The 15,754-nt window shown below is 44.6% G+C and overlaps 1 protein-coding gene across 1 annotated transcript in view; it reads right to left on the minus strand.

The window, feature by feature from the left end:
• LOC115124499 (lysine-specific demethylase phf2-like) overlaps positions 1 to 15,524 on the minus strand; it is a 159,652-nt gene extending 144,128 nt beyond the window's left edge. The window contains exon 1 of the mRNA XM_065002119.1: positions 15,105 to 15,524. Within this exon, the coding sequence (XP_064858191.1) occupies positions 15,105 to 15,202 (98 nt within the window). The 5' untranslated portion in view covers positions 15,203 to 15,524. The remainder of the gene's footprint in view (positions 1 to 15,104) is intronic.
• Positions 15,525 to 15,754: the final 230 nt, after the last annotated feature.

Here is a 15,754-nt window from a genome sequence, read left to right on the forward strand (position 1 = left end):
GCTGAAACTCAGACTACATGGATACAGCTGAAACACAGACTACATGGATACAGCTGAAACTCAGACTACATGGATACAGCTGAAACACAGACTACATGGATACAGCTGAAACTCAGACTACATGGATACAGCTGAAACACAGACTACATGGATACAGCTGAAACACAGACTACATGGATACAGCTGAAACTCAGACTACATGGATACAGCTGAAACACAGACTACATGGATACAGCTGAAACACAGACTACATGGATACAGCTGAAACACAGACTACATGGATACAGCTGAAACTCAGACTACATGGATACAGCTGAAACTCAGACTACATGGATACAACTGAAACTCAGACTACATGGATACAGCTGAAACACAGACTACATGGATACAGCTGAAACTCAGACTACATGGATACAGCTGAAACACAGACTACATGGATACAGCTGAAACTCAGACTACATGGATACAGCTGAAACACAGACTACATGGATACAGCTGAAACTCAGACTACATGGATACAACTGAAACACAGACTACATGGATACAACTGAAACACAGACTACATGGATACAGCTGAAACACAGACTACATGGATACAGCTGAAACACAGACTACATGGATACAACTGAAACTCATACTACATGGATACAGCTGAAACACAGACTACATGGATACAGCTGAAACACAGACTACATGGATACAGCTGAAACTCAGACTACATGGATACAGCTGAAACACAGACCACATGGATACAGCTGAAACACAGACTACATGGATACAACTGAAACACAGACTACATGGATACAGCTGAAACACAGACTACATGGACACAGCTGAAACACAGACTACATGGATACAGCTGAAACTCAGACTACATGGATACAGCTGAAACTCAGACTACATGGATACAACTGAAACACAGACTACATGGATACAACTGAAACACAGACTACATGGATACAGCTGAAACACAGACTACATGGATACAACTGAAACTCAGACTACATGGATACAGCTGAAACACAGACTACATGGATACAGCTGAAACTCAGACTACATGGATACAGCTGAAACACAGACTACATGGATACAGCTGAAACTCAGACTACATGGATACAGCTGAAACTCAGACTACATGGATACAGCTGAAACTCAGACTACATGGACACAGCTGAAACACAGACTACATGGACACAGCTGAAACACAGACTACATGGATACAGCTGAAACACAGACTACATGGATACAACTGAAACTCAGACTACATGGATACAGCTGAAACACAGACTACATGGATACAGCTGAAACTCAGACTACATGGATACAGCTGAAACACAGACTACATGGATACAGCTGAAACACAGACTACATGGATACAGCTGAAACACAGACTACATGGATACAGCTGAAACACAGACTACATGGATACAGCTGAAACTCAGACTACATGGATACAGCTGAAACTCAGACTACATGGATACAGCTGAAACACAGACTACATGGATACAACTGAAACACAGACTACATGGATACAGCTGAAACACAGACTACATGGATACAGCTGAAACTCAGACTACATGGATACAGCTGAAACACAGACTACATGGATACAGCTGAAACACAGACTACATTTCTCCGTATTATTGCACCAACTCTGCAGATTTTCCTGTTTGATTCCAATAATAACCAATAACCTGACCCCCATCAGAACTCTCCCTGGCCTGCAGTATGAATAACCATGTGCCAATACAGTCTGCTTTGTTAAATAAGGTCATTTGCATGTAAAAGGACCCATGAGTACCAATATGTGAAGTTTTATTTGGTGTGAAATGAAAGCTAAGAACCTGGAATTTTCCATCCTAAAAATGAGAAATAATTAAAGGCTTTGATTTCTAGATAAACAGATGGAAAAGGGATATTGAAAAACATCTACCAGAAAAAGTCTTAAAACGTATCAGAAATACATCAAAACACATTAATGTTGACGTAAAGACCACTGCCAACTAAAACCAACACTATACACTGAGTGTACAAAACATTAGGAACACCTTCCTACTATTGAGTTGTGCTGTAATGTCCAAACTTGTGAAATATAGACATCTATGATTGGTATAGATTTGGTCCGGTCTGGACCAATCAAATGTGGTCTTGTTTGGGGGCGGAGCTCATTAGAATAATAGCCAGTGTGTAGAATAGTACCCAGACATTCAAAAGAGCATATTAAATGTCTCTACCTTTATGAACCTATTCAGGATACATCACCATGAAGAGAATGATGTTCATAAATGGTTCATTTCTGTCTAGTACAGATCAAGGACCCATGATGTCATTCTGTTACCGTCATTCTGTTACCGTCATTCTGTTACATTCCGTCACTATGTTACCGTCATTCTGTTACCGTCATTCTGTTACCGTCATTCTGTTACCGTCATTATGTTACCGTCATTCTGTTACCGTCATTCTGTTACCGTCATTCTGTTACCGTCATTCTGTTACCGTCATTCTGTTACCGTCATTATGTTACCGTCATTCTGTTACCGTCATTCTGTTACCGTCATTCTGTTACCGTCATTATGTTACCGTCATTCTGTTACCGTCATTCTGTTACCGTCATTATGTTACCGTCATTCTGTTACCGTCATTATGTTACCGTCATTCTGTTACCGTCATTCTGTTAACGTCATTCTGTTACCGTCATTCTGTTACCGTCATTATGCTACCGTCATTATGTTACCGTCATTATGTTACCGTCATTCTGTTACCGTCATTATGTTACCGGGTGTTGATCCACTTCACTTATTGTAGTTCAATAACCAAACTAAATGTTTTCTAACTTAATGTGTCATGTCATAGCTGTCACCCCATTCTTTCTGGTGACATCTTTGAATGTGAATTCAAAGTTGAAGAAGATTTGACTGTTACTGAGATATACTGGACTGATCCTAAATGTGTTTCAGTAACATGTTTAGTGGTAATTGTTTAAAGTAGACTTCTGCATATGGGTGTATGGTTTGTTCAACTTTGCAATCAATGGTTTTTGATTAAGATACATTTTAGAGTGAAAAGCATCACCCTGTTTACCGTGGAATCGCCCATAACCATGTGTCTGTTAGCCAATAGTAGTATGCTTTGTGTGCCTTTAGCCAATAGCAGTATGCTTTGTGTGCCTTTAGCCAATAGCAGTATGCTTTGTGTGCCTTTAGCCAATAGCAGTATGTTTGACTACAGCACATTGGGAAAGTATTCACTTCAGACCCCTTGACTTTTTCTGGATTTTGTTATGTTACAGCCTTATTCTAAAATGGATTCAATTTGTTTTTTTCCTCCTCATCAATCTACACACAACACCCCATAATGATAAAGCAATTGCATACCATTTTTTAAGGGAAATATCACATGTACATTGGACCGCAGAGTGAAGGAAAAGCAGTCAACAAGTGATCTGCATCGTGGGAACTCAGAGAGATTGACTTCCTCCCTGCTTGTGTTTACGACACACAAAGCATACTGCTATCACTCACACAAATCATCAAGGAACCCACCAGGTACAACCCTAAATCTGTAAACAAGGGCACCCTCATAGACATCATCCTGACCAACTGGCCCTCCAAATACACCTCCGCTGTCTTCAACCAGGATCTCAGCGATCAATGCCTCATTGCCTGTATCCGCAACGGAGCCGCAGTCAAACGACCACCCCTCTTCACTGTCAAACGCTCCCTAAAACACTTCTGTGAGCAGGCCTTTCTAATCGACCTGGACCGGGTATCCTGGAAGGACATTGACCTCATCCCGTCAGTTGAGGATGCCTGGTCATTCTTTAAAAGTAACTTCCTCACCATTTTAGATAAGCATGCTCCGCTCAAAAAAATGCAGAACTAAGAACAGATATAGCCCTTGGTTCACTCCAGACCTGACTGCCCTCGACCAGCACAAAAATATCCTGTGGCGAACTGCAATAGCATCGAATAGTCCCCGCGATATGCAACTGTTCAGGGAAGTCAGGAACCAATACACGCAGTCAGTCAGGAAAGCAAAGGCCAGCTTCTTCAGGCAGAAATTTGCATCCTGTAGCTCTAACTCCAAAAAGTTCTGGGACACTGTGAAGTCCATGGAGAACAAGAGCACCTCCTCCCAGCTGCCCACTGCACTGAGGCTAGGTAACACGGTCACCACCGATAAATCCATAATTATCGAAAACTTCAACAAGCATTTCTCAACGGCTGGCCATGCCTTCCTCCTGGCTACTCCAACCTCTGCCAACAGCTCCGCCCTCCCCGCAGCTACTCGCCCAAGCCTCTCCAGGTTCTCCTTTACCCAAATCCAGATAGCAGATGTTCTGAAAGAGCTGCAAAACCTGGACCCGTACAAATCAGCTGGGCTTGACAATCTGGACCCTCTATTTCTGAAACTATCCGCCGCCATTGTCGCAACCCCTATTACCAGCCTGTTCAACCTCTCTTTCATATCGTCTGAGATCCCCAAGGATTGCAAAGCTGCCGCAGTCATCCCCCTCTTCAAAGGGGGAGACACCCAGGACCCAAACTGTTACAGACCTATATCCATCCTGCCCTGCCTATCTAAGGTCTTCGAAAGCCAAGTCAACAAACAGGTCACTGACCATCTCGAATCCCACCGTACCTTCTCCGCTGTGCAATCTGGTTTCCGAGTCGGTCACGGGTGCACCTCAGCCACGCTCAAGGTACTAAACGATATCATAACCGCCATCGATAAAAGACAGTACTGTGCAGCCGTCTTCATCGACCTTGCCAAGGCTTTCGACTCTGTCAATCACCATATTCTTATCGGCAGACTCAGTAGCCTCGGTTTTTCTGATGACTGCCTTGCCTGGTTCACCAACTACTTTGCAGACAGAGTTCTGTGTGTCAAATCGGAGGGCATGCTGTCCAGTCCTCTGGCAGTCTCTATGGGGGTGTCACAGGGTTCAATTCTCGGACCGACTCTTTTTTCTGTATATATCAATGATGTTGCTCTTGCTGTGGGCGATTCCCTGATCCACCTCTACGCAGACGACACCATTCTGTATACTTCCGGCCCGTCCTTGGACACTGTGCTATCTAACCTCCAAACGAGCTTCAATGCCATACAACACTCCTTCCGTGGCCTCCAACTGCTCTTAAACGCTAGTAAAACCGAATGCATGCTTTTCAACCGTTCGCTGCCTGCACCCGCACGCCCGACTAGCATCACCACCCTGGATGGTTCCGACCTAGAATATGTGGACATCTATAAGTACCTAGGTGTCTGGCTAGACTGTAAACTCTCCTTCCAGACTCATATCAAACATCTCCAATCTAAAATCAAATCTAGAGTCGGCTTCTACAAAATAGCTTCCAACACTCTACTCAGCAAACTGGATGCAGTTTATCACAGTGCCATCCGTTTTGTTACTAAAGCACCTTATACCACCCACCACTGCGACCTGTATGCTCTAGTCGGCTGGCCCTCGCTACATATTCGTCGCCAGACCCAATGGCTCCAGGTCATCTACAAGTCCATGCTAGGTAAAGCTCTGCCTTATCTCAGTTCACTGGTCACGATGGCAACACCCACCCGTAGCACACGCTCCAGCAGGTGTTTCTCACTGATCATCCCTAAAGCCAACATCTCATTTGGCCGCCTTTCCTTCCAGTTCTCTGCTGCCTGTGACTGGAACAAATTGCAAAAATCGCTGAAGTTGGAGACTTTTATCTCCCTCACCAACTTCAAACATCTGCTATCTGAGCAGCTAACCGATCGCTGCAGCTGTACATAGTCTATCGGTAAATAGCCCACCCAATTTACCTACCTCATCCCCATACTGTTTATATTTATTTACTTTTCTGCTCTTTTGCACACCAATATCTCTACCTGTACATGACCATCTGATCATTTATCACTCCAGTGTTAATCTGCAAAATTGTAATTATTCGCCTACCTCCTCATGCCTTTTGCACACAATGTATATAGACTCTCTTTTTTTCTACTGTGTTATTGACTTGTTAATTGTTTACTCCATGTGTAACTCTGCGTTGTCTGTTCACACTGCTATGCTTTATCTTTAACTTTCCTTCCGTGGCCTCCAATTGCTCTTAAATACAAGTAAAACTAAATGCATGCTCTTCAACCAATCGCTACCTGCACCTGCCCGCCTGTCCAACATCACTACTCTGGACGGCTCTGACTTAAAATACGTGAACAACTACAAATACTTAGGTGTCTGGTTAGACTGTAAACTCTCCTTCCAGACCCATATCAAACATCTCCAATCCAAAGTTAAATCTAGAATTGGCTTCCTATTTCGCAATAAAGCATCCTTCAGTCATGCTGCCAAACATACCCTTGTAAAACTGACCATCCTACCAATCCTCGACTTTGGCGATGTCATTTACAAAATAGCCTCCAATACCCTACTCAACAAATTGGATGCAGTCTATCACAGTGCAATCCGTTTTGTCACCAAAGCCCCATATACTACCCACCATTGCGACCTGTACACTCTCGTTGGCTGGCCCTCGCTTCATACTCGTCGCCAAACCCACTGGCTCCATGTCATCTACAAGAACCTGCTCGGTAAAGTCCCCCCTTATCTCAGCTCGCTGGTCACCATAGCATCTCCCACCTGTAGCACACACTCCAGCAGGTATATCTCTCTAGTCACCCCCAAAACCAATTCTTTCTTTGGCCGCCTCTCCTTCCAGTTCTCTGCTGCCAATGACTGGAACGAACTACAAAAATCTCTGAAACTGGAAACACTTATCTCCCTCACTAGCTTTAAGCACCAACTGTCAGAGCAGCTCACAGATTACTGCACCTGTACATAGCCCACCTATAATTTAGCCCAAACAACTACCTCTTTCCCTACTGTATTTCATTTATTTATTTATTTTGCTCCTTTGCACCCCATTATTTTTATTTCTACTTTGCACATTCTTCCATTGCAAATCTACCATTCCAGTGTTTTACTTGCTATATTGTATTTACTTTGCCACCATGGCCTTTTTTTGCCTTTACCTCCCTTCTCACCTCATTTGCTCTCATCGTATATAGACTTGTTTATACTGTATTATTGACTGTATGTTTGTTTTACTCCATGTGTAACTCTGTGTCGTTGTATGTGTCGAACTGCTTTGCTTTATCTTGGCCAGGTCGCAATTGTAAATGAGAACTTGTTCTCAACTGGCCTACCTGGTTAAATAAAGGTGAAATAAATAAAATAAAATCTTGGCCAGGTCGCAGTTGCAACTGAGAACTTGTTCTCAACTAGCCTACCTGGTTAAATAAAGGTGAAATAAATAAAAATAATAAAAATGAGAGGTAGTGACATGTTGAATGCACCGATCTGTCTGTTTAACCTGTTGCTTCTACTCGGGACGCTTGCGTCCCAACTAGAGCTCTGGAAATGCAAATGCGCTACGCTAAATGCTAATAGTATTAGTTAAAACTCAAAAGTTCATTAAAATACACATGCAGGGTATCGAATTAAAGCTACACTCGTTGTGAATCCAGGCAACAAGTCAGATTTTTAAAATGCTTTTCGGCGAAAGCATGAGAAGCTATTATCTGATAGCATGCAACACTCCAAAAGACCCACAGGGGACTTAAACAAAATAATTAGCATTTCGGCGTTACACAAACCGCACAATAAAATAGAAAACATTCATTACCTTTCACCATCTTCTTTGTTGGCACTCCTAGATGTCCCATAAACACTATTTGGGTCTTTATTTCGATTAAATCGGTCCATATAAAGCCTAGATATCGTTATATGTAGACTGTGTGATAAACGAAAAACATTGTTTCAAAACGTAACGTCATTTTTTTAAATTCAAAAAGTCGACGATAAACTTTCACAAAACACTTCGAAATACGTTTGTAATGCAACTTTAGGTATTAGTAAACGTTAATAAGCGATAAAATTCATCAGGAGGCGATGTAAAGATCATTAGCTGTCCGTCTGGAAAAATGTCCGGCTAGAAACTCAACGAAAATATCCGGTCCTAGACCGGATTAGATACGGTGTCCTGTATGTGTTTGACCAAGAAAAAACTCGAAGGGAAATGACAAGACTCTAGACACCCTGTGGAAGCTGTAGGTACTGCAACCTCAGTCAATTAATTGTGGTTCACGTTTATCAATGGGTTCAAGTAGCGCATGGATATATTTTCCCCATTTTCAGTGATCAGTTTTTCCTGTGCTTTTCGATGTAAATGCCGTTCTGGTAAAGCCACAGCAGTGATTTAACCAGTTTTTTAAACGTCTGAGTGTTTTCTATCCACACAGACTAAGCAAATGCATATACTATATTCCTGGCATGAGTAGCAGGGCGCTGAAATGTTGCGCGATTTTTAACAGAATGTTCAAAAAAGTAGAGGGTCGACTGAAGAGGTTAAACTACTGGCCCACAGCTCGGACACCCATGCATACCCCACAAGACATGCCACCAGAGGTCTATTTAAACTACTGGCACACAGCTCAGACACCCATGCATACCCCACAAGACATGCCACCACAGGTCTGTTTAAACTACTAACACACAGCTCAGACACCCATGCATACCCCATAAGACATGCCACCAGAGGTCTCTTCACAGTCCCCAAGTCCAGAACAGACTATGGGAGGCGCACAGTTCTACATAGAACCATGACTACATGGAAGTCTATTCCACAGTACTACATAGAGCCATGACTACATGGAACTCTATTCCACAGTTCTACATAGAACCATGACTACATGGAAGTCTATTCCACAGTTCTACATAGAACCATGACTACATGGAAGTCTATTCCACAGTTCTACATAGAACCATGACTACATGGAACTCTATTCCACAGTTCTACATAGAGCCATGACTACATGGAAGTCTATTCCACAGTTCTACATAGAACCATGACTACATGGAACTATTCCACAGTTCTACATAGAACCATGACTACATGGAACTCTATTCCACAGTTCTACATAGAACCATGACTACATGGAACTCTATTCCACAGTTCTACATAGAACCATGACTACATGGAACTCTATTCCACAGTTCTACATAGAACCATGACTACATGGAAGTCTATTCCACAGTTCTACATAGAACCATGACTACATGGAACTCTATTCCACAGTTCTACATAGAACCATGACTACATGGAACTCTATTCCACAGTCCTACATAGAGCCATGACTACATGGAAGTCTATTCCACAGTTCTACATAGAACCATGACTACATGGAACTCTATTCCACAGTTCTACATAGAACCATGACTACATGGAAGTCTATTCCACAGTTCTACATAGAACCATGACTACATGGAACTCTATTCCACAGTTCTACATAGAACCATGACTACATGGAACTCTATTCCACAGTCCTACATAAAGCCATGACTACATGGAAGTCTATTCCACAGTTCTACATAGAACCATGACTACATGGAACTCTATTCCACAGTTCTACATAGAACCATGACTACATGGAAGTCTATTCCACAGTTCTACATAGAACCATGACTACATGGAAGTCTATTCCACAGTTCTACATAGAACCATGACTACATGGAACTCTATTCCACAGTTCTACATAGAGCCATGACTACATGGAAGTCTATTCCACAGTTCTACATAGAACCATGACTACATGGAATTCTATTCCACAGTTCTACATAGAACCATGACTACATGGAACTCTATTCCACAGTTCTACATAGAACCATGACTACATGGAACTCTATTCCACAGTTCTACATAGAACCATGACTACATGGAACTCTATTCCACAGTTCTACATAGAACCATGACTACATGGAACTCTATTACACAGTCCTACATAGAGCCATGACTACATGGAAGTCTATTCCACAGTTCTACATAGAACCATGACTACATGGAACTCTATTCCACAGTTCTACATAGAACCATGACTACATGGAAGTCTATTCCACAGTTCTACATAGAACCATGACTACATGGAACTCTATTCCACAGTTCTACATAGAGCCATGACTACATGGAAGTCTATTCCACAGTTCTACATAGAACCATGACTACATGGAACTCTATTCCACAGTTCTACATAGAACCATGACTACATGGAACTCTATTTCACAGTTCTACATAGAACCATGACTACATGGAACTCTATTTCACATCAGGTAACTGATGCAAACAGTCAAATCAGATGTAGAAAACAGTTAAAAATACACCTTATGGAACAGCGGGGACTTTGAAGAGACACACAACGGTACAGACACACGCATACGCACACAAGCGCTAGCACGCACTCTCCACTCACGCACACAAGCGCTAGCACGCACTCTCCACTCACGCACACAAGCGCTAGCACGCACTCTCCACTCACGCACACAAGCGCTAGCACGCACTCTCCACTCACGTACACAAGCGCTAGCACGCACTCTCCACTCACGCACACAAGCGCTAGCACGCACTCTCCACTCACGCACACAAGCGCTAGCACGCACTCTCCACTCACGCACACAAGCGCTAGCACGCACTCTCCACTCACGCACACAAGCGCTAGCACGCACTCTCCACTCACGCACACAAGCGCTAGCACGCACTCTCCACTCACGTACACAAGCGCTAGCACGCACTCTCCACTCACGCACACAAGCGCTAGCACGCACTCTCCACTCACGTACACAAGCGCTAGCACGCACTCTCCACTCACGTACACGAGCGCTAGCACGCACTCTCCACTCACGTACACAAGCGCTAGCACGCACTCTCCACTCACGCACACAAGCGCTAGCACGCACTCTCCACTCACGCACACAAGGTAATAGTGAAACATCAACGCTATGAAATAACACATATGGAATCATGTAGTAACCAAACAAGTGGTAAACAAATCCAATTATATTATAGATTTGAGATTGTTCAAATTAGCCACCCTTTGCCTTGATGACAGATTTGAACACTCTTGGCGTTCTAAAATATAGAAAGACAATCCCAGGTGTGTTCAAACTTTTGACTGGTATTGTACATTGTAATATTGTTGAATGGTGATTTTATAAATGTTGTATTGTAGATATGTAGTGGTGTAATAATGTTATATGATGTACTGTTTAGAGGTCGACCGATTAAATCTGAACGGCCGATTGATTAGGGCCGATTTCAAGTTTTCATAACAATTGGAAATCGGTATTTTTGGACACCAATGTTTTTTTGTGTTTTTTTTACAACTTTATTCAACGAGGCAAGTCAGTTAAGAACACGTTCTTATTTTCAATGGCGGTCTAGGAACGGTGGGTTAACTGCCTTGTTCAGGGGCAGAACGACAGAGTTTTACCTTGTCAGATAGGGACAGCAGGGGGAGAGGGAGAGGGACAGCTGTGGATAGGGACAGCAGGGGGAGAGGGAGAGGGACAGCTGTGGATAGGGACAGCATGGGGAAAGGGACAGCAGGGGAGTGGAAGAGGGACAGCAGGGGGAGAGGGACAGCATGGGGAGACGGAGAGGGACAGCAGGGGAGAGGGACAGCTGTGGATAGGGACAGCAGGGGGAGAGGGAGAGGGACAGCTGTGGATAGGGACAGCAGGGGAGAGGGAGAGGGACAGCTGTGGATAGGGACAGCAGGGGAGAGGGACAGCATGGGGATAGGGAGAGGGACAGCAGGGGAGAGGGACAGCTGTGGATAGGGACAGCAGGGGGAGAGAGAGAGGGACACCTGTGGATAGGGACAGCATGGGGAGAGGGACAGCTGTGGATAGGGACAGCATGGGGAGAGGGACAGCTGTGGATAGGGACAGCTAGGGGAGAAGGACAGCAGGGGAGTGGGAGAGGGACAGCAGGGGGAGAGGGACAGCATGGGGAGAGGGAGAGGGACAGCAGGGGGAGAGGGACAGCTGTGGATAGGGACAGCAGGGGGAGAGAGAGAGGGACACCTGTGGATAGGGACAGCATGGGGAGAGGGACAGCTGTGGATAGGGACAGCAGGGGGAGAGGGACAGCTGTGGATAGGGACAGCATGGGGAGAGGGACAGCATGGGGAGAGGGACAGCATGCGAGAGGGACAGCAGGGGAGAGGGACAGCAGGGGAGAGGGACAGCAGGGGAGAGGGACAGCAGGGGAGAGGGACGGCATGGGGAGAGGGACAGCATGGGGAGAGGGACAGCAGGGAGAGAGGGACAGCATGGGGAGAGTGACAGCAGGGGAGAGGGACAGCATGGGGAGAGGGACAGCAGGGGAGAGGGACAGCTGTGGATAGGAACAGCAGGGGAGAGGGACAGCAGGGGATAGGGACAGCAGGGGATAGGGACAGCAGGGGAGAGGGACAGCAGGCGGAGAGGGACAGCAGGCGGAGAGGGACAGCAGGGAAGAGGGACAGCAGGGGGAGAGGGACAGCAGGGGGAGAGGGACAGCAGGGGGAGAGGGACAGCATAAGTATGCTATAAATATGCATCCTACCAGGCAGGTACACTATATATACAGCTATAAATATGCATCCTACCAGGCAGGTACACTGTATATACAACTATAAGTATGCATCCTACCAGGCAGGTACACTGTATATACAGCTATAAGTATGCATCCTACCAGGCAGGTACACTATATATACAGCTATAAGTATGCATCCTACCAGGCAGGTACACTATATATACAAAAGTATGTGGACACCCCTTCAAATTAGTGGATTTGGCTATTTCAGCGATATCCGTTGCTGACAGGTGTATAAAATTGAGCACACTGCCATGCAATCTCCATAGACAAACATTGGCAGTAGAATGGCTTTGCCACCTTTCCAACAAGTCAGTTCGTCAGATTTAGAGCCTCCCCATCAACTGTAAGTGCTGTCATTGTGAAGTAAAAATGACTAGGAGCAACAACGGCTCAGCTGCAAAGTGGTAGGCCACACAAGCTCACAGAACGAGACCGCCGAGTGCCGTAGCACGTAAAAATGGTCTGTCCTCAGTTGCAGCACTCACTACCGAACTGCCTCTGGAAGCAACGTCAGCACACTAACTGTTTGTCGGGAGCTTCATGAAATGGGTTTTTCAAGGCAGAGCAGCCGCACACAAGCCTAAGATCACCATGCGCAATGCCAAGCGTTGGCTGGAGTGATGAATTACGCTTCACCATCTGGCAGTCCGAAAAATGAATCTGGGTTTGGCGGATGCTAGGAGAACACTACCTGCCTGAATGCATAGTGCCAACTGTAAAGTTTGGTGGAGGAATAATTGTCTGGAGCTGTTTTTCATGGTTCAGGCCCCTTAGTTCCAGTGAAGGGAAATCTTAAAGCTACAGCATACAATGACATTCTAGACGATTCTGTGCTTCCAACTTTGTGGCAACAGTTTGGGGAAGGCCCTTTCCTGTTTCAGCATGACAATGCCCCTCTGCACAAAGCGAGGTCCATACAGAAATGGACTGACCTGCACAGAGCCCTGACCTCAACCCCATCGAACACCTTTGGGATGAATTTGAAAGCCGACTGCGAGCCAGGCCTAATCGCCCAACATCAGTACTCGACCTCACTAATGCTTGTGGCTGAATGGAAGCAAGTCCCTGCAGCAATATTCCAACATCTAGTGGAAAGCCTTCCCAGAAGAGTGGAGGCTGTTATAGCAGCAATGTTCCAACATCTAGTGGAAAGCCTTCCCAGAAGATTGGAGGTTGTTATAGCAGCAATGTTCCAACATCTAGTGGAAAGCCTTCCCCATATTAAAGCCTTCCCAGAAGAGTGAAGGCTGTTATAGCGGCAAAGGGGGACCAACTCCATATTAAAGCCGTCCTAGAAGAGTGGAAGCTGTTATAGCAGCAAAGGGGGACCAACTCCATATTAATGCCCATGATTTTGTAATGAGAAGTTCGACCAGGAGCTGGCCATGTACTGTATATCGGGTTGATGCATAGTTTTCTAATACAGTAATAAAGTAGTGTAATGGCAAACCCCCCCTAGAATGAAGCGGGAATAATGGAGACCGTTTGGGTTATTAGGCTCCTGGATTCAGCAGTGTCAACCCAGGGTCAATTTCAAATGAGCCATCATCAGGCTACGACAGACAGCCTCCATAAACACAACGTCAAAGCCAAGATTACTGCTAGACCTTAATTACTTTGAATATTTCTCGTATCGGCCAGGTTTCGTGATATTCACAAGAATAATAACGCATCGCTCAACTGGCATGGATGATTGGAGATCAAATGTGTTACCCGCGTTCAGCCGATGAGACATTGTAGCAGGCAGCGTAGTACTGAATGACACATTGTAGTCTTGCACCAAAGGGTTAATGTTAACGCGCGTAAATATCTTCTTCTGATTTGAAAACGCCTGTTGGCAATAAGTGATCGAAAAAGAAAGTGATCGATCAGTGACGGATGATTGTCCTGCATTGGGCAATTAAACGTACAAAGGACATCGTAAAAACATTTAAAATAAAGCAAAAGACGTGGCAGACTTCCATTATTATCGGCGGGCTAAACTGATGAACCTGGCTTGCTGATACACTTGAGAAAATAGAATTGGATTCAAATACATGGTGTGAAAAATTTCAAGCATTTCGATCGTTTTACAGATAAAATGTAGACAGCAACCCCGCACTGCAACGTCTATCAATGGGCAGTTATTCAAAGTGCCTGGCTGGAGGGCAGCGGGCTATTGTCAGCTACGACTCCTCTTTTCTCAGGGCTTTTTGTAACGTCGACAAAACATTAACACAATAGACATAAAACACCGTAGTACTACCAGGTTAACGGCGGGACAAGCTAAACATGATGTAGATTGAAATGTGTAGCCTCGTTACTGTCCGATCGAGACACCCACTGTTCTGCTCTGTCCTGAGATCGACACTACAATGTTACTGTAGCCACCCACATGAGATAGAGCTGGAAACGCACTCTGAAAATACTACGAAATCATACAAACACACCTTCATATTTAGATGACTATATTGTTCACTAAATGTTTTGGTGCTATTCACAAAAATGTCACAATCTATTTTTAACTCCGCCTTCTTCAAGCGGCCTCGCGCTTCTGGCAATTCAGATGTCGACAAAAGAATGTGCAACATACTGTCAAATGGTCAAATGATCCTACAAAACACAACGTGGACGGACAAAAAAACATTCACAATATATTCAAGCAATTACCTTCCGTGAAACCAGTCCTTGCATGCGTCACATTCGATCATAAACTGGGTAACGTCGTACGGTAATCTGCAGATGCAATATACTGGTACAGTCGCCATGTTAGATCATTGACAACAACGTCGGATAGGAGGGAGAGAGACGGGGCAGCAGCAACTCTACTGCAACAAAATGCAATATGAAGATCTTCCACAAGCCGAAGCTAGCCAGTTCCGCTGGACATTAAATTACATCCACAAGTCCATCATCCACTGATCTTACATTAAATTGGTTATCGTCCTGATTTAGCACAGAGGTCGATAATGTTCCTGAAGTGCATCATTGTTTTCCTGCCCCCTGGTGCCTGTAGTATCCAGCCACTCATAAACCAACATAAAATGTATCCTCGTTGCATTGTAATATCTGTTACGTCAGCGTTCGTCCTCGATGGCTCGCATCAGATGAATGAATGTCATTAACGGAGCAGCCGTTTCAGCGGGCATCCCGGGACGTTCCAAACCGAAAAGCTCGAGCTTTGGTTTGTCGGTAGAAATCGAGCAACCGGAATAGAACAATTTACCGATTCTTTACCTGATCAAATACAGATCGTTTCCGTATCACCGCGAGACATGATGATGGAGACGAAATGCCAACAGTTCTGATTAAAATCCTCC

The sequence above is a fragment of the Oncorhynchus nerka genome, linkage group LG15 (assembly GCF_034236695.1).
Source record: "Oncorhynchus nerka isolate Pitt River linkage group LG15, Oner_Uvic_2.0, whole genome shotgun sequence".
Lineage (NCBI taxonomy): Eukaryota > Metazoa > Chordata > Actinopteri > Salmoniformes > Salmonidae > Oncorhynchus > Oncorhynchus nerka.